Source organism: Malaclemys terrapin, chromosome 21 (genome assembly GCF_027887155.1).
Source record: "Malaclemys terrapin pileata isolate rMalTer1 chromosome 21, rMalTer1.hap1, whole genome shotgun sequence".
Lineage (NCBI taxonomy): Eukaryota > Metazoa > Chordata > Testudines > Emydidae > Malaclemys > Malaclemys terrapin.
Genome location: NC_071525.1, coordinates 19,291,095 through 19,309,415, shown reverse-complemented (window position 1 = coordinate 19,309,415; position 18,321 = coordinate 19,291,095). Strand labels below are relative to the sequence as shown.

Sequence of the window (18,321 nt, the reverse complement as noted above, 5' to 3'; positions counted from 1 at the left end):
GCAACAAAAGGGTGAGGGGGATGGGACAGCTTCTGTATGAGGAGAGATTAATAAAACTGGGAATTTTCAGGTTGGAAAAGAGATGACAAAGGGGGGAATAAGATGGAAGTGTATAAAATGTTGACTGGTGTGGATATAGTGAATAAGGAAGTGTTATTTACTCCTTCCCATAACCCAAGATCTAGGGGTCACCAAATGAAATTAATAGGCAGCAGGTTTAAAACAAACAAAAGGAAGTATTTCTTCACACAACGCACAGTCAACCTGTGGAACTCCTTGCCAGAGGATGTTGTGAAGGCCAAAATTATAACAGGGTTTAAAAAAGAACTAGCTAAGTTCATGGAGGTTAGGTTCATCTACAGTTATTACCCAGGATGGGCGGGGATGGTGTCCCTAGCTCTGTTTGCCGGAGCTGGGAATGGGCGAGAGGGGATGGATCACTTGGTGATTCCCTGTTCTGTTCCTTCCCTCTGGAACACCTGGCATAGATGGACCATTGGTCTGACCCAGTCTGGCCCTTCTTATGTTCTTATGGTACTTCAAGGCTTGGGGTTGGGAATATCTTGCTGTATTGTCTCCTGATTGTTCTAAACTTACATATAAACATAAAATATGGCTTTAATTGGTGGTTGTATTTATATTTTTTTCTTTCTTTATATAGGAATTAGGTACAGTGCGCCTGTCAGCTAATTTCTAAGTTGTTATCTCCCAAAAAACCTGAGTTTTCAGGTGCCTGAGTAGCTCCTCGAATCAAGGTTAAATTTGCCCCCACCCCTGACATCTAAAATGGCGGCACTGCCAGACACACAGCAAGAGACAGCCGAGATCTTGGTCCCGTCATGCCGGGTGCTGAACAAACACAGCCAGAGACAGTCCCTGCCCCTAAGAGTTTACAAACAGACAAAAGGTGGGAGGGGAAATGGAGGCACAGAGCGAGACCCCAAGCAGGCCAGAAACACACCCTGTGTCTCCTGACTCCAAGGCTAGTGGGCTAACAAACCACATCCCTCGGTTCCTCTCTCATCCTTTTAGCTCTGCTTCCTTGTTCACCACTCAGCAGCAGGCTCCGTGCTGCCTGGGATGGGGCGCTCCCGGGGGGCTGCACAGGTCCTGGCATCTCAGCTCAGCGGCTGAAATCTGGGCCTGGCAGCTCTGCCATCTGTGTGGTCTGCTGCGGGAGCCACTGCTGCTTTCCCTGCAGCCCTAGGGACGCATTTTCACAGTTGGGGCAGAGCCAGGGGTGCGCAAATTTCTGCATCCTCGTGTTCTCCTCTGTCCCAAGCCTCCCGCCAGACTAGCCTGGGGCCCTCGAGAAGACGGTCGCTGATAGAAACACTGTGTGTATCGCTATTAATGCTGTAGGTTTCCTGGCTAGGAAATGGGTTTGAATCCCTCCCTCACTGTTCAGTTTGCGTCATATCTCTCTCTGCGCCCTGAGCCAGCCAGTCCTCACTGGGGGCTGGATTGGGGCCGGCGCCTCCTAGAGGGGAATGGCCCCGTTTCCCGTTTCCCACTTCCCGAGCCAGCCAGTCCCCTCCTAAGTAGGTCATTTCAAGCAATAGCACTGCAAACCACGTGATAGCTGATGGTTTATACCTTTAAAAGGTAATTGCTTGACCTGCTCACACAGGCCAGTGTGACTCTACTATAATGTGTATGTTCAGTAGCCTGTGTGTTCTCCTCTTGTCAGACTTGTTTTATACTCCACTAAACATGCGTGTTTTGGGATTAAGCGTCTGTTTCCGAACCTCGTCACTCACAGAAGACTTTGCATTCATTCAGGATAGTCTATTGAGCAGTTGTGACGAAGTGGGGGGTTTTCTTGTTTTCTGTGGAGTTTCAATGGTTTGCATGCAGGGGGTGGGACTCAGTTTCCCTGGGTGTTACTGGTTTAACTAGGGGAGGGGAGAGGGAGTGTGTTTTGCAGAGAACCGGAGAGAGGATGTGGGGACCCAGCCTGGTGCAATGGGCTGCAGAGTGAGGACCCAGTGACCTAACCAGCCGGTTCCAGCCAGAGGACAGAAGCGAGGAGAGGAGGCCCCGGTTTACGACCCTGTTTACCTGGAGAGAAGACAATGGACAGAGGCGGGGCCTGGGGCCGGGGGTATCAGATGCCCAGCTGGGAAGCAGGGGGGGCTCAGGGCTGGAAAGGGGAAGCAGGCAGAGCCCACCTGGGTGCAGAGAGACTGGGATGTGCTGGGCTGAGGGAGGCCAGGCCTGAGGCCCTGAGAGTTTCCTGGGCTGTGTTCAACTCTCAATAAACCCTCCTGTTTCATGCTGGCTGAGAGTCACTCTGGGCTAGAGAACAGGGTTGCATCAACCCCTTCGGGGGTGGAGGCCACCGGGGGTCCAGAGTGAGGGGACTTCCTGAGGGGGCTCACGGCAGAGACAGACGTGCTAAGGCTCAGAGGGGTGCGGCTCCAGGAGGTGGAGGGGCCTGACCCCAAGAGAGAGTGGACCCCCGAGAAGGGCTGTCGCACTGAAAGGGGCACCCCCCACGGACCGCACGGGGCCAAGAGTGGGCACGATCTGTGAGTCCGTGACAGCAGTCTAAACAAGTCATTGTATGACATTTTAGTTTGCACTGACTTCGCTTTTCTGTAGCCTGTTGTAAAAATAGAACAATAAGCCTTCCTGATGGGCAGGAGATAACCCCTCCCGGGGCAAACCAGTATATCACACCTGATGAGGTTTCTTTCCTGACTGGGTTTATAGTTTCAGAGCAAACATTTTTACAGAGCCCTCAAGTATTACCTTACATATAGCAGGGGATGCAGACATTAAAAGTGAGATTCACGCAGGCAGCAACTCAGAAGTATTTCCTAACGTCTGAACACATTTTTGTATGCTTAACAGCTATATTAACAATCCTCACACACAGACTGGTTTCCAGCTACGAATTTGTCAGGGCTGAGGCCTAGAGTCTTGGCATGAGCTGGCATCTGGTCTGCCAGTGTCACACCTGCCTCCAGCTGAGATTGGATTGGTTGTTTTTTTTTCATGCATTACAGGCAAATTGATTTCTTGGTGATGTTGTTTTGACTTTTTCTCTTCTCCCTCCAAAGCCTTTGCCAGGACTCTTTGGGTATCTTCAGCAAGGTCGCTTATAAAGTTATCCAGCATAAACACTGTTGTGCCAAAAGAAACCTGTGCAGAAAACAGTGACCCGACCACTGGCATACTCCAGGCAAAGTAAGTCAGATACGTCACTCCCTCACCTGCACACTTCTCCAGCAGCTTCAGTACAAGGTCAGTTGTTATTTCTGTGGCCAGTGGAGACTTTATCACGGCCTTCAGATCTTCCTCCCGCTTCCCAACCTGCTCAGCGAGTGCAGAGAGGGAGTCAGAATTCAGGCCAAACTTTTTGCAGTAATTTCTCATGCAATCCACCAAGGCAGCTGTGTCAGCAACAAGAGAGAGACCCGGAAGAAGAATAGCACGAGGACCGCCCGACAAGGTAGCTGATTTCTGTGTGGTCTTCTGCATGTCTGTTTTCTTCTCTTGCAGGGTCCTGCATGAGGTATCCAGCAGGTTTTGCAACATAGCATGGCGGAGTTCTTTATCCAGAGTTTCCTTCAGGAGGGGAAAATCATGCTTGTCAGATTCCCAGCTGGAGAGGAGAAAAACCTGAGGGTCATTCACTCCTGCTCTTTGTAGATGGGCTTGACAGTTTTCTCTGATCTGCTGCAGGGTTCTCGCCTCACTAAAGTTTATTTTTCTCTTTTCAGCCCCCAAGTCTTGGTCCACTTTGGAGCGCACAAAATAAAACTTCTTCGCGTTCTCCTGGATCTTCCGTGCCAGGTTGGCATGGATATCTCTGAAGCGTGTAGCAGTGACAATAAGGAAAAAATCATATCCTGAGACGTATGTATCAGTCATCTTGTGTTCAACTGACTGAAAATGTTGTGTTCCAATTCCTGGAAGATCCCATAAGAAAACGTTAGGGTATTCAGGATGTGAATATAGGGTTGACAACTCTGTTGTTTCCACCATCCCGACCTCAGTGGCGCCTATATCATCATCAGCTAAGCCCAGGAAGGCATTGATAAACGATGACTTTCCAGAGCCCGACTCTCCAACAACGGCAATTTCGAATAATCCGGGTGACTTCATCATCCGCTGTGCTATCGAAGCTGCTTCTTTAAGGTTTCCTCCTTGGACAGCAACTTTGAATTCTTCTTCGCTCATAGTGGGAGATTTATTCCCAACCACGACTGGGTCAATGGACATTTACTGAACCTTCCTGGGAGCTGCTCAATCGACCTAAGCTTCCTGCCTTTGAAAAGGAGAACAAATATTTCAGTTATTAAAAATAAATGGAATGAATCTCCCATATGACCCTGCCGTTATATCTACCATACGTCCTCAAGACCTAGGCCCAGATCCTGGAGCTACGGCTGTTTTATCCCAGCTGGGAATCAGTCCCCAATCTCCCCAGTGGAACTACGGCCCATTGACCCCAGCTGGGATCTGGCCCCATTGACTCCAATGGAGCTACGGCCCATTGACCCCAGCTGGGGAGCTGCCCTTTAATTATTGTATTATTAGGACTATTATATTTTGGCCAAGCAAAGTGAGGTCCTACATGCAACTTGATGGCATTTCTCTGTTGGTTTGTCCATTGGACAAGCCGAATGGGGAAATAGACACACTGGGTTCGTCTACACGGCAATAAGACACCCGTGGGTGGCCCGTGTCAGCTGACTCGGGCTCCGGGGGCTTGGGATGAGGAGCAATAAAATTACAGTGCAGACGTCTGGGCTTGGGCAGGATCCCGGTTCTGGGCCCCGCGGGGGACGTGGACCAGCTGCAGATGTTTTATTGCAGTGTAGACGTACCCACTGAGTCATAGGCGCCGACTCTGTGGGTGCTCCGGGGCTGGAGCACCCACAAGGAAAAATTGGTGGGTGCTCTGCACCCACCGGCAGCTCCCCACCCAGCTCACCTCCGCCTCCACCTCTTCCCCTGAGCACGCCATGTGCCCGCTTTTCCCCCCTAGGTCCCAGCACTTGTGCCTTGAAACAGCTGTTTCGCCCAGCTGGGAGGGAGGGGGGAGAAGGGGGAACTCGGCAAGCTCGGGGAAGAGGCGGGGCCGGGACGGAGATTTGGGGAAGGAGTCTAATAGGGGCAGGGAGGAGGTGGAGTTGTGGCGGAGACTTTGGGGTAGGGGTTGGAATGGGGACAGGGGTGGGGAAAGGGTGGAGTTGGGGCAGGGCTGGGGGTGAGGGGGCGTGAGCACCCACTGGCTTGTGCTGGGAGGCAGTTTCCCCCCAGCCCCACAAGCTGGCTTCTGGCCCCCACAGACCTTGGGCGCAGCCCCTCCCCCCCCCCGTGTAGGCCTGGGGCTAATTCCCCACCACGGGGGGGGCTGTATAGGGCACCACAATATCTAGGGACGGCCCTACTGGGCCCCTCCAGGCATGTGAGTCCGGAGGGGGGCAGGCCGAGCTCCCGCTCTGTCCTGGCTGGTTGTGCCACTTCCGAGGGGCCAGAGGGATCCTTGCCCGGCCCCAGCAGTGCTGCGGGATCAGCCCAGGCATGAACATAGGCACTTCCAGCCGGCCCCCCGGAGAGTGTGGCTGGGGGGCAGGAAGGGCCTGGGGCAGTGGGTCTCTGGGGGGCAGTGGGAGTTCTGGGGAGGGTACTCCTAGGGGAATGAAAACAGATCCCCTGCAGCTGAGAACGCCCAGGGGCTTAGCTTGGGGTGCAGTGCCCCCAAACAGGGGCGAGGCATGGGGGGCACACGGAGCCCCCCCCCTTTCTGCAAGCACAGAGCTGCCCGGCTGAAAAAAGAGGGTGCTGCTCAGAGGATGCCACTTTCTGGGTCCTAGTGCTGGTTGCGCTCCCCTGCTGTGTGCTGGGAGCCTCCTGTTTTCTGTACAACAGTGAGTGCCTAGGGGGGGGAAGGGCAGGGGCAGGCTGGGGCTAGGGGGAAAGAGGCAGTGGGGAAGAAAGGGGGTGGGGTGGGGAGGAGATGGGGCAGTGGGGAAGGGGCATGGGATGGGGAAGAGAAGAGGATGGGGGACGCTGGAGCCCAGCATGTGGAAGGCATCCCCTTGACAGAAGCTGGGGCTCCCCTGCTAAGCAGACCCATCGAACCCTCACCCTGACAAGCCCCACCTCCCCTGCCTCTGTACCACCCCAATGAGCCCCCCTGACACCCTCCCCACTGAGCCCCAAACATCTGCACCTGGACCCCCTGCAGAGTCCCATTGCCCCTGTACCTGGAACCCCCCAATGAGCTTCTGTGCATCCAGATCCCCCACTGAGCCACCCGCACCCAGATTGCCCCACAGAGAACTCTCCTACCCCCACCTGGATCCCCCCACACCTAGTCCCTCTGCTGGATCCAGCTGCCGGACTGAGCCTGGCACAGGGGGACAGGGCCCCAGGTGTTTCTGGGGCAGGCCTGGCCCTTGCACTGTGTCAGGGTCGGGTGCAGCCTCACTGCCGGGTCCCTGTCCCGGGGTGGGGTGGGGGTGATCTCCCAGCTCCATGCAACCAGTGGCCTATGCTCCCTACTGCCATGTTGGAGCCTCCACATCTATTTATTGACAAATACACTTTGCAGAATTGTGCGCAGAATTTTTAATTTTGGGGTGCAGAAGCCCCTCAGGAATATGGGGCGCTGTGCAGCTGTGATGGTGGGACCGTGAGGAAGGTGGTGGGCAGTGGGGCAGTCTATGGGGGGGGGCGCTGGGCGAGCAGTGTGGTGTTCAGGGTGTTGTGTAGTTGTGGTGGGAGGCCAGTGGGGGAGGTTTCTGGGAGGGGTCGGGGCTGGACATAAAGATCTGTGGTGGAGGTCTCTGGGTGAGGGGGCACTGGGCATAAGAGTGGGGCACTGGGCAGGGGGACGGTGTGGTATGGGCCCACCCTCAAGGGGAAGGGAGATGCTGACAGCACAGGGCTGGGCAGGCCAGTGTGCATCTGGCAGCTGCAGGTTTGTAAACAGGGCCCTCCTGCTGGACTGTGCAGAGCGGGGCTGCTCCCCCCACGCTGTGCCGCATTGCCCCCAGCCCGCCCCTCACTCTGGAGACTGACCATCCCGCCCCCTTGCATCTTGCCCCACAAATATGTTTGGCGCCGGGCCCAGAAAAAGTTAATCCGGCCCTGCATTTGAGCTCTGCTAGCAAAGGAAGTGGGCTGAAGACGGGGTGGGCGGCTGTCTGCTGTGGAACACACAGGCCCCCCCAGAAACTAGCCCCGGGTTAGCGAGCTGGTTCATTTTATTTCTGGTTTTGTAACTTATGGCAGGTGCACGCAGCACCTTGAATCAGCCCCTTTAGGATTTTGAAAACAAAGCTACATAAACAACAAATTTTAGTGACACGCCTGGGGAGGGGGTGGGCAGCAGGCAGCGTCCCAGCAGACGGAAGAGGCTCTGGCCCTGCCCCGTCTCTCCGGCTCTGGTCCGCTCCCCACCCAGGCCAGCTGCTGGGGGACACTTGACCCACATGACCCCCTCCCTCCCCCGACCTGGGGCCTCGGGTCTAAATAATACTTTGTCCTGTCATGAGTGCCGGGGCCTGGACTAGAAAACCTCTTGAGCTCTCTGCCAGTCCTATGACTCTATGCATCTAGAGCTGGGGAAAGGATGGATTTTGCAGTTTGTTGGTAATTTTGAAAACTCAGGGGAATAAAAAGCATTTGGGGTTGAGTGGAAAACAGAACTTTTAAAAATTGTCAGCTAATTAACAAGTTAAATTTTTGTTTTGTTTTGGGACAAAGGAAACGTTTCCTTTGCGTTCTGCCATTTTTTTAATCATTGTGGAAACAAAAAGCGACTTTGAAATTTTTCATTTACAAAATGTCATGTCTGTTTTTTCCTGCAATTAGGCTGCCCTTCCCCCCGAAACGAATAATTTGGCAAAACCAACTGAAAGTCACAAAACATTTCAGTGTCACCAAACCTGCATTTTTTACACACACACAGAATGTTTTGGCCAAACCGTTCTGCCCAGCTCTAAGGAAAAGCCCCTGGAGTGGTCTTTGGCTGGGTTATCAGGGTGGCGTTGAATGTGGAATGTGTAAACACAGAGTATCTAAAAGCTGTTTTCAGTGAGGCCTTCATAGCAATCATTTCCAATCGTTTGTCCCTTCAACTTACAGACACGAAGAAGCTGCTAAAAGGACACCAGGAATCAATCTCACCAACCCACCCTGGAGCAGAAAATCTCTTACCTTCCACCCCTGAGTGCTGCCGTTCCTGGGACCTTCTTGGGGAAGGTAAAGACATAGGGTAATCGTGTGTGTTTCAGCTGTCTCTCTCTCTCTCTCTCTCTCTCTCTCTCTCTTCCTGTAAGTCTGCAATGAAGTAATACGGAAACTGAAAATATCCGGAGTAGCTGTGTTAGTCTGTATCTACAAAAACAACAAGGACTTAGTCTTTAAGGTGCCACTGGATTCCTTGTTGTTTTTGAAAGTACCACGGAATCTATTAAAACAACACACAAAAAAGTTCAAGTCTAATTTCTGTGAGCTCCACCCAGACACTTTTCAATTGATTTAAGGGGTTTAGATCCGTGTGTGTGAGTCCCACATTGTCCTCTTTGCTTCTACAAGCAGAGGGGCCGGGAATTCTGATCCCACTACAGTGGCTCAGGAACTGCTTAGTGTCTGACACTTCATTTCTTACCCTTTTCCCTCAATCCCCTCTTCACTGCATTGTCTATAATCAACCTGCACAGAGCTCTGACTGTTACCTGAGGGTGAATTTTTTTTTTCTGGAACATTTAAGCAATTAAACAGTTTTATCTTTTTTTCCGACAGCAAAGATAGTGAAAAAATATACACTTCGGTTATTGTAAATTTCTTTGTGTGTTTGTTTTTGTTTTGTTTGAAACAGATCAGGTCAAAGGTGGAAGTATAAAGTGGAAATTCAGAACTCCAGCCAGGTGCGTCCAGCTGAAATCTGATTTTGATTTGGCCAGCTTACAACATTTTGAAAATCGTTCTTTGTGAACCATCCATCGGTTTGTGTAAATGTGGAGTAACTCCAGGGCATCGCTCAGGGGGGTGGATTTGTAGTTGTACCGATGTACATTTATAGCAGAGAGCTGCCTGAGCAGGTGATGCACCTACACCTGCTTAATTCCTGAGCTGTGAAGAGTTTGCTGTGTGAGGTCTGATTTGCAATGATTACGTACCGATTACCTGTTGCTTTTCCAGGAGCAGTGGGAAGTTGGTATCACTAACAACTTTGAACATAATTGTATTCTGTGCAATCTTCCTCTTTGCTTTTTGGGACACTAAGTTCCTTTTGAAAGTACCACGCAGCGGTGCAAGTCAGGCGGTCCAGTCCGGTTGCAGCAGGCTAGTGTGTCTGGCTCAACAAGGCAGGGTTCTGGAGTCCCAAGCTGGCAGGGGTAACTTCAGCACATCAGGTGACAGTCCCAAGGGGGTCTGTGACCGAACCTGTCACAGTGGCGTAGTCGAGCAGGGTCTGTGCACAGCTGATTGCTTTGAGATAGTGGTAGTGATTTTAAGTGAGTTTGAAGTGTGGTGGCTGGAGAACAGACAAAGTACTTACTGGTTTGTGATTTTCTGTTTGCTTATTTCGGGTAAGGGAAATAGGGACAGAAAAGTAAGCAAACGGAGTGAGAGTAAAGCTCAGAAGAAGCTAGAACTGTACAAATTGCAAATTTCCCAGAAAGGCTGAACACTGGGCGCTGGGAAAGTCCCTGTTAACTGAGAAGCCCCTGTGCTGAGTGGATCAAAACGGGCTCAGAGGTAACTTCAGCACGTCAGGTGACCGTCCCAAGGGGGGTCTCGGTGACCAAACCTGTCACAACCTGATTGGTATAGGAATGGGTGGAAAGTAGTAGATGTAAAGGATGTTGCATATTCAGAGGAATGGAAATATGGCTAACAAAGAACCCTAACCAGTTAAAGGTGCGACATGTAAAGTCACACAGTAAAGGCAGGGTCAGCTCTGGCTTTTTTGCCGCCCCAAGCCAAAAAAAAAAAAAAATAAGAAAAAAAATACAGGGCGCAAACTTTCAGTGCCACTTACTTGGCGGCTTGCGGCTGCCTCCCCCAGCTGTGCTGGCGAGCCGCTGGGCAGGCAACGTCTGCCCTCTAGCTAGCGGGACTCCCTGCGCTGCAGACATGCCCCAGGGCAGCGGAGTGTGCGCCCCAGCTAGTGGGGGGAGAGAGAGAAGGGGGGCAGCCAGGGCTTCCTTCAGCCGGGGCGCTCGCCACTCGGCTCTTCCCGCCGCGTTGCCTACCGGGAGGGCTCCACGCCGCTCCCGCCTGCAGGTGAATTGAAGGTCAGCGAGGAGGGAAGGATGCAGACTGCCAGGCTTGCTGCAGACCTGGCACTAGCTGGGGCAGACGGAGCGCACAGCCCGCTCCCAGCAGGGCGCTCCCCTCCTCCATTCCGCCACCCCCTACAGGGCGGCCGGAGCAGCGAACCAAAAGAAAAAAGGAAGAAAAAGGGCGGCTATGCCATCCTAGGATTGGAGGGAATCTGCCGTCCCAAGCATGAGCTTGCTTGGCTGGTGCCTGGAGCCGGCCCGGAGTAAAGGAACGGTATGGAGGCCGCCTGGAATAACCAGGTAGATACAATAGCCCGACAGCACGACATAGCGGTTGTAACCAGACATCAGAAAAGGGACGTCTGTGCTGACACATCTGAGCCAACAGATGGCGCTACAGACCGAGTTCCAGGGAAAACCAAAAGACAGGAGTTGTTTAACGTAGCCCATCAGTTGATGCATGAAGGAGTGGAAGGCACTTTAAGAAGGCTACAGCAAGTAGCAGAATGGGAGTGTATGAAAGATGATGTTAAAACATGGATGCGACACTATGTGCGGTGCGCTCAGGACAAGGCTCGTCCTCCGCACTGGCAACGCATGATGCACCAACGAAGGCTCGGGCCGTGGCACAGGGTTAAATTGATGTTCTTGATAAATTGCCAAGGAGGAAGGAAGGATTCCAGTATTTAGTGGTGATAATCGATTCCTTTTCAGGATGGGTGGAGGCATTTCCCACGAAAGATAACAGCACCAGGGTAGTGCCAAAAAGTTCTTTAATGAGGTAGTGGCACCCCCGAAATAATAGATTCTGACAATGGGGGAACCTTTGTAGTAGAAATCTTTACCACACTGATACAAGCCTTGGGAATTAAACAAAAACTCCACATACCGTACCGGCCTCAGGCCAAGGAGAGCGCATGAACCGCACTATTAAGGAAGCGCTCTGGAGGGTAGTAAATCACACAGGGAAAGACGGGCTGGATAAACTGCCTCTGATGTTGGCTGCCATCCACAGCAGTAATAGACTAAGGACAAAAATTCGACCCTTTCAAATTCTGTTTGGACATCCAATGCGCCTAGAGATTGATCCTAGGTACCTGGTACAGGGTGAAGGAGAGCGCTCTAATATAACCCAGCATGATTATTTTCAATGGCTCAAAGTTACAAGAAAATAAAACCACCTGTCAGTAGAGGGTTAATCCGGCCATCGAACACATGAACAACAAAATTCAGAAACAAAGGCCCACAAGGCAGCCTTGTTGGAAACAGAGGACCAAGCCATGTACCTTAATATGGGAAAAAGGGGTCACTGACTGGAATAAAAATGGATAGGCCCTTACTCCATAGTGGACTGCCTTAGCCCATTGGTATACCGCAGGGATAGGCAAAAGTGACACGCAAGCTGATTTTCAGTGGCACTCACACTGCCCAGGTCCTGGCCCCCGGTCCAGGGGGCTCTACATTTTAATTGAATTTTAAATGAAGCTTCTTAAACATTTTAAAACCCTTATTTACTTTACATACAACAATAGTTTAGTTATATAGTATAGACTCATAGAAAGAGACCTTCTAAAAATGTTAAAATGTATGACTGGCATGTAAAACCTTAAATTAGAGTGAATAAATGAAGACTTGGCACACCACGTCTGAAAGGTTGCCGACCCTGGTATACCGTATTAAAAAAAACCTGAAATGGGTCCATGTTTCACAAATTAAACTGTTTACATAAATAATAACATTTGAATTCTTTGCAGAAAAGGACATCCCAGAACCTGAGCACGGGGCGCTGCTTAACCACCACCATTTTAATCCACAGAAATGGGACTCCAGTATAAGATCTGATTTTACCTGTTTCTGGCGCCGGGCCCAGAAAAAGTTAATCCGGCCCTGCATTTGAGCTCTGCTAGCAAAGGGAGTGGGCTGAAGACGGGGCGGGCGGCTGTCTGCTGTGGAACACACAGGCCCTCCCAGAAAATAGCCCTGGGTTAGCGAGCTGGTTCATTTTATTTCTGGTTTTGTAACTTATGGCAGGGGCAGGCAGCACCTTGAATCGGCCCCTTTAGGATTTTGCATAGAAAGCTAAATACATTAACACAAACAACAGTTTTTTAGTGACAGTCAAAGCCACGCGTGGGGCTGGGATGGGGCAGCAGGCAGCATCCCAGCAGAGGGAAGTGGCTCTGGCCCCTCTCCATCTCTGGTTCGCTCCTCACCTGGGCCAGCTGCTGAGGGGGACACTTGACCCCACATGAGCCCCCAACGTGTGGCCTCAGATCTAAATAATACTTTGTCCCGTCATGAGTGCCGGGGACTGGACTAGAAAACCTCTTGAGCTCTCTGCCAGTCCTATGACTCTATGCATCTAGAGCTGGGGAAAGAATGGATTTTGCAGTTTGTTGGCCATTTTGAAAAGTCAGGGGAACACAGCCGAAAACAGAACTTTAAAAATTGTCAGCTAATTAACAAGTTAAAAATTTGTTTGGGACAAAGGAAATGTTACATTTCAGTTCTACCATTTTTGTAATCATTGTGGAATTAAAGAAATCGGTGGAAATTGTGAAACAAAAAGCCACTTTGAAACTTTTCATTTACAAAATGTCAAAACAAAACATGTCTGTTCTTTCCTGCAATTAGGGTGTGCCCCCCCCGAATGGAAAATTTGGCAAAAGCAACTGAAATTCACAAAACATTTCAGTGTCACCAAACCTGCATTGTTTGCAAAAAAATAAACAACGTTTTGGCCAAACAGTTTTGCCCAGCTCTAAGGAAAAGCCCCTGGAGTGGTCTTTGGCTGGGTTATCAGGGTGGAGCTGAGTGTGGAATGGTAAACACAGAGTAGCTAGAAGCCATTTTCATAGCAACCATTTAAAATCATTTGTCCCTTTGACTTGCAGCGACGAAGAAGCTGCTAAAAGGACACCAAGAATCAATCTCACCAACCCACCCTGCAGCAGAACATCTCTTACCTGCCACCCCTGAGTGCTGCCATTCCTGGGACCATCTTGGGGAAATTAAAGACATAGGAACAGGAGTACTTGTGGCACCTTAGAGACTAACACATTTATTTGAGCATAAGCTTTCGTGGACTACAGCCCACTTCTTCGGATGCATAGAATGGAACATATATTGAGGAGATATATATACACATACAGAGAGCATGAAAAAGTGGGAGTTGTCTTAACAACTCTGAGAGGCCAATTAAGAGAAATTTTTTTTGAAGTGATAATCAAGCTAGCCCAGTACAGACAGGCTGATAAGAAGTGTGAGAATACTTACAAGGTGAGATAGATTCAATGTTTGTAATGGCTCAGCCATTCCCAGTCCCTATTCAAGCCTAAGTTGATTGTATCTAGTTTGCATATCAATTCCAGCTCAGCGGTTTCTCATTGGAGTCTGTTTTTGAAGCTTTTCTGTTGCAAAATTGCCACCCTCAGGTCTGTTACGGAGTGACCAGACAGGTTAAAGTGTTCTCCCACTGGTTTTTGAGTATTTTGATTCCTGATGTCAGATTTGTGTCCATTAATTCTTTTGCGTAGAGACTGTCCGGTTTGGCCAATGTACATGGCAGAGGGGCATTGCTGGCACATGATGGCATATATCACATTGGTAGATGTGCAGGTGAACGAACCCCTGATGGCGTGGCCGATATGATTAGGTCCTATGATGATGTCCAGGAGCAGCGCCAGGGTTTTTGGTGCCCTAGGCGGGGGTCCTTCCGCGCTCCCGGTTGTTGGCGGCAATTCTGCGGTGGGGGGGGGGGGTGTCCTTCCACGCTCCCGGTCTTCGGGGCACTTTGGTGGCGGGTCCTGGAGCGAGTGAAGGACCCCCCGCCACCGAATTGCTGCCACCCCAAATCCTGGTGCCCTAGGCGACCGCCTAGGTCGCCTAAATGGAAGCGCCGGCCCTGATGATGTCACTTGAATAGATATGTGGACAGAGTTGGCATCGGGCTTTGTTACAAGGATAGGTTCCTGGGTTAGTGGTTTTGTTCAGTGATGTGTGGTTGCTGGTGAGTATTTGCTTTAGGTTGGGGGGGTTGTCTGTAAGCGAGGACAGGTCTGTCTCCCAAGATCTGTGAGAGTGAGGGATCATCTTTTAGGATAGGTTGTAGATCTTTGATGATGCGCTGGAGAGGTTTTAGATCAGCCCCCAACTGATTCCTACATCAACAAAAGGGTTTTTTTCCATTGATGTCTTTAATCCACCTTTCCAAGAGACAGGAGCTAAGCCGACAGAAGAATTCTTCTGTCAATTTAGCCACTTCTACACCAGCGGTTAGGTTAACCTAACTTCGGTGCTCAGGGTGTGACATATTTCACAGCCCAGTACAAGATATCTGGGTTGATCTAATTTTTAAGTGTAGGCCAGGCCATAGTGTTGCTGAGAATCCGTACCTCTGCTCGGCATTATTAGTAACACAGGTGAGGAGTGTGTGCTTAATTCGGTATTTCATTGGACAGTGTCCCCTTAAGCTTTTCCTGTGGGGCGATCAAAGAAATTGTAGAAGCTGCGAATTTGACCTCAGTTTTGTCTGGTTCCAGCTGAAGTAAAAATAATCTTCACTGAAAAGAAAAAAAAACAGCTGTTCCCTCCCGTCCCCCAGTCGTAGTCAGTTTCTCTCTCTTCTGTCACATTACATGTGAGAAGGAAGGAAACACCCCCCCGCTCCTCAGTCCAGTCTCCACTAGTTATGGGGTTGGTGTCAGACGTGTTGGTCTTTTGTTCTCTGTCACAGGGTTGCTGGTCCCTGTAACTGAGGTGGATCCAATCCTCCCTCCCCCTCCCTGTGCCCGAATGGGAGGTCCCAACTGGGCCAATGAAAGGGGCAGGACTGCACTTGGGGTGATACAGGTCAGAGAGGGCACGTCTACACTGCACTAGAAACCTGGGTCTGTGGGACACAAGCTTGTGGCCTCAGTGTTTTCAAGCCTGTGTTTGAGCGTCCACACTGGGGCGGGTATGTCTACTCAAGCTGAAAATGACACCTTCCCTCTCTACTGCAGACATATCCCTAGGCAGAGCTGGTCGTGTCACCTTGGGATGGTTGCCTAACACTTCACATTATAAGCCCCTGTTTTCAGTTACTTATAACTTTGCCAAACTGAAGTTTCCTAGGACAGGCATCTGCCTCAGGCAGATTTTTGGTACGTTTCTGCTCGGATGGCTCGGGCCATTTCCAAGAGCGAAGCTAAGGGGGGAAAAGCACATTGTTTTTCCAGATGAAGAATTCTTACAATGGTTTCATTGTGGAGCTCTAGTGCCCCCAAGCTTTGGAGCAGGGACCTCAACACCTGAGCTTTGGCAGGAGGACATGCCAGGGACAGGCCTTGACCATCTCTGTGAAAACCCTTCCCAAACTGGCCAACTTAAGTTCTTCCCAGTGCAACCGACCCCCAGCCCCAAATAAAGTTCTTGATTGCAGATGTGCAGTAAAATGTGCAGCCTAAGAATTTGACATCTAAATTCTCTGAAGACTGTCTGTACTGAGTATGCTCCATCCCAGTGCTGAGCAGAACTTTTCCTGCAATTGTTTCTGACAGCTGGCACTGGGACAAAGAGGGGTGGAGGGACGGGACTGAGAGATGCCGGAGAGGACAAGGGCAGAAGGCTCTGTGATTACTACCCTCCAGAACTTATAAGGTTCCCATGTCTCAACCTTCCTCTGCTGTCAGCGAGTATCCATGAAATCCACTGGCAAAGAGCATCTCTCATTCCCCTTGGACACTCTGTACATAAATAGTGTGACGATAAAGTCTTCAATTACAAGGCCACCTTTCTTTTTCCTTCACAGAGCCTGAGCATTTCCTTAGCTGTGCACCAAAATATCCAGAAGGAGCCTTGCAGACTGCCTGGGGCAGAGTAACATTCGAAAGCAACCTGCCCCGTGCAGGAACTGGGTTACATTTACACAGGTCGTGCCCGGGATCCTGTTTACCCCTCCCCAGCCCTGTTGCACTTGCAGTTTACCCCGGCCCCTCCCTTGCTCCAGGGACCAACCCTTATTTAAATCGGAGTTTTGAGGAAAAAACCCACGTAAAGATACATTATATCTCATCATGGAATAGGGATTATACATTCGAATTCTATCGTATGAGACAATATATTCATGTCATGTTTAAGAAAAGTTTTGTAAATGAGTTCTAACAGTTCATGGAATGAAGAACCCAATCTTATGGGGTTCCAGGGGCTTCTGTGTAGATTATTTAGGTTAATCTTTCTATCTACCCAATGGGACTCAGTGCTCAGTCTAGAAGATGCCGTCAGAGAGGCTTAGTTTTGCAGTTTTCAAACTGTGGATTTGTGTCTTCAGAGGTAACATGCTTGTTAACAGTAAAAATGTTTTAAATAAATAAATAATATAGAGAGGTGAGAAATAACAGACCTCAACTCTATTGTCCCTCTGCAAATTTGTGTACACAGAGTCAATCCCTTACCTCTCTCTAAAAGTGCAAAGTTTCAAAAAGTTCAATGAATAGAAGATTGTTGGGGGGCGGAATAGATCTGGACAAGGAGAAGGCTGGAGATAAATGGGAGAAGCGAGGGACAGATGCTTTTTTGTTAAAATATTTTGTTTGCTGTTGAAGAAAAAAATCCAGAATACTTAAAATCAGCAGTTAGGGGGGAAACTCCTGTGGAAGCAGGGAAAGGAAGAGAGGGTTTAAGTGCAGTCATTTAAGTGTCAGAGACAGAACAACTGTTCTGTCAAGTCTCAGCCTAATATGGCGAGACCTGTAGAAGCCGGGCCCACGTCAGAAGCGAGTGGAAAACAGCAGAATAGTCACTGTGACCAAGCCCTGAGATAATGATGTTTATAATATAGGGAGATATCCCATCTCCTAGAACTGGAAGGGACGCTGAAAGGTCATTGATGCCAGACCCCTGCCTTCACTAACAGGACCAAGTACTGATTTTGCCCCAGATCCCTAAATTGCCCCTCTCAAGGATTGAACTCACAACCCTGGGTTTATCAGGCTAGTGCTCAAACCACTGAGTTATCTCCCCAAGGGGAAGTGAGAAAATACTGCAGTAGATAGCAAATAGCCTAAATAAAATGCAGACGGTTTTAATTAATGCATGTCACAAAGGGGTATAAATGTTTGTGTGATTTTGCTTGTACTTTGGAGAAACTGAGGCAGAGATGCTCTCTGTCAGCCGTGCTCTTCCCTTGCAATTGCATGTCCTGAATAAAGCTGTCTCTGATTTTGTTGTTTCCAACTGGAGAGTGGAGTCCGTTTCTTCCACACTCCCCAGGACTTTGCTTCACGGGCTGAAAAAAAGAGAAGGGACTGACTTTTTTCTACTGATTAAAGAGTTTTCTGTTTTTAGCGAGGCAGAGGTCAGGGCTGAGCAGGGAGCGGGTTCTTGTAGCCTGGGGTGGAACAGGATTCGTCCCTCCCCTAAGGGAAAACATCCTAGATTAACCCTGTTCAGTATTTCTGATATTTTCCCCGTTCTCTCCCCACAGCTGCAGAGTGAATCATTACAACCATTGCAGGCCCTCTTCTCTTCTCCCCAGGGCAGCGCAGTAACCCCTTCCTCAGCCCTCTGCCAAGCAGAGCCTATCCCTGAAATCCCAACCCCTGCCTGGTGCACAAAGAGACACATGGGGAATTGTTCCCCTCCCAAGCTATCTCCCGACGAGGGTGAGGGGGCAAAGGGACATCTGCCCCGGGGCCCAGTGATTTAAAAGGACCCAGGGCTTCTGGCAGCAGCCGGAGCCCTGGGCCCTTTAAATTACCAGCAGAGCCCCGGGTGGCACGGGCCATGCAGCGCTGATGGGTTAGCTGGGGGAGTCTAGTCCCAACACCCCCTTCTGCCCAAAGCCTCGCCACTTCCGGAGGCCTGGAGATGTGCCCTCCCACCTTGCCCAGGGGCCTGGCAGTTCTGTCGGCAGCCCTGGATATGCTGAGATCAGGCACTGGGCTGATTCTGCACCATTTTGTGTCATGATTTACTAAGGTTACCATATTAAAGGTTTTTAAAAAGAGGACACTCCATGGGGCCCTGGCCCCTCCCCAACTCCACCCCTTCCCTAAAGTCCCCGCCCCAACTCTGCCCCTTCCCC

The 18,321-nt window shown here is 50.3% G+C and overlaps 1 protein-coding gene and 1 long non-coding RNA gene across 4 annotated transcripts; one reads left to right on the top strand and one right to left on the bottom strand.

Annotated features, from left to right (window-relative positions):
- Positions 1-2,765: 2,765 nt before the first annotated feature.
- Positions 2,766-8,301, bottom strand: LOC128827535 (interferon-inducible GTPase 5-like). The gene is made up of 2 exons (XM_054011478.1): positions 8,182-8,301; positions 2,766-4,276 (listed from the first exon to the last, which is right to left on the bottom strand). Exon 2 carries the CDS (start codon positions 4,228-4,230, stop codon positions 2,905-2,907), a length of 1,326 nt encoding a protein of 441 aa, XP_053867453.1. The 5' UTR covers positions 4,231-4,276; positions 8,182-8,301; the 3' UTR covers positions 2,766-2,904.
- Positions 7,433-17,515, top strand: LOC128827546 (uncharacterized). Of its 3 annotated transcripts, none has more exons than XR_008442975.1 (4): positions 7,433-7,614; positions 8,110-8,226; positions 8,846-8,894; positions 13,151-17,515. It is a non-coding gene; the product is annotated as an uncharacterized LOC128827546 (long non-coding RNA). The 3 variants fall into 3 exon arrangements; XR_008442976.1 differs by lacking the exon at positions 7,433-7,614 and adding an exon at positions 12,073-12,240 and having other exon boundaries at positions 8,085-8,226; XR_008442974.1 differs by lacking the exon at positions 7,433-7,614 and having other exon boundaries at positions 8,085-8,226.
- The last annotated feature ends 806 nt before the right edge of the window (positions 17,516-18,321 follow it).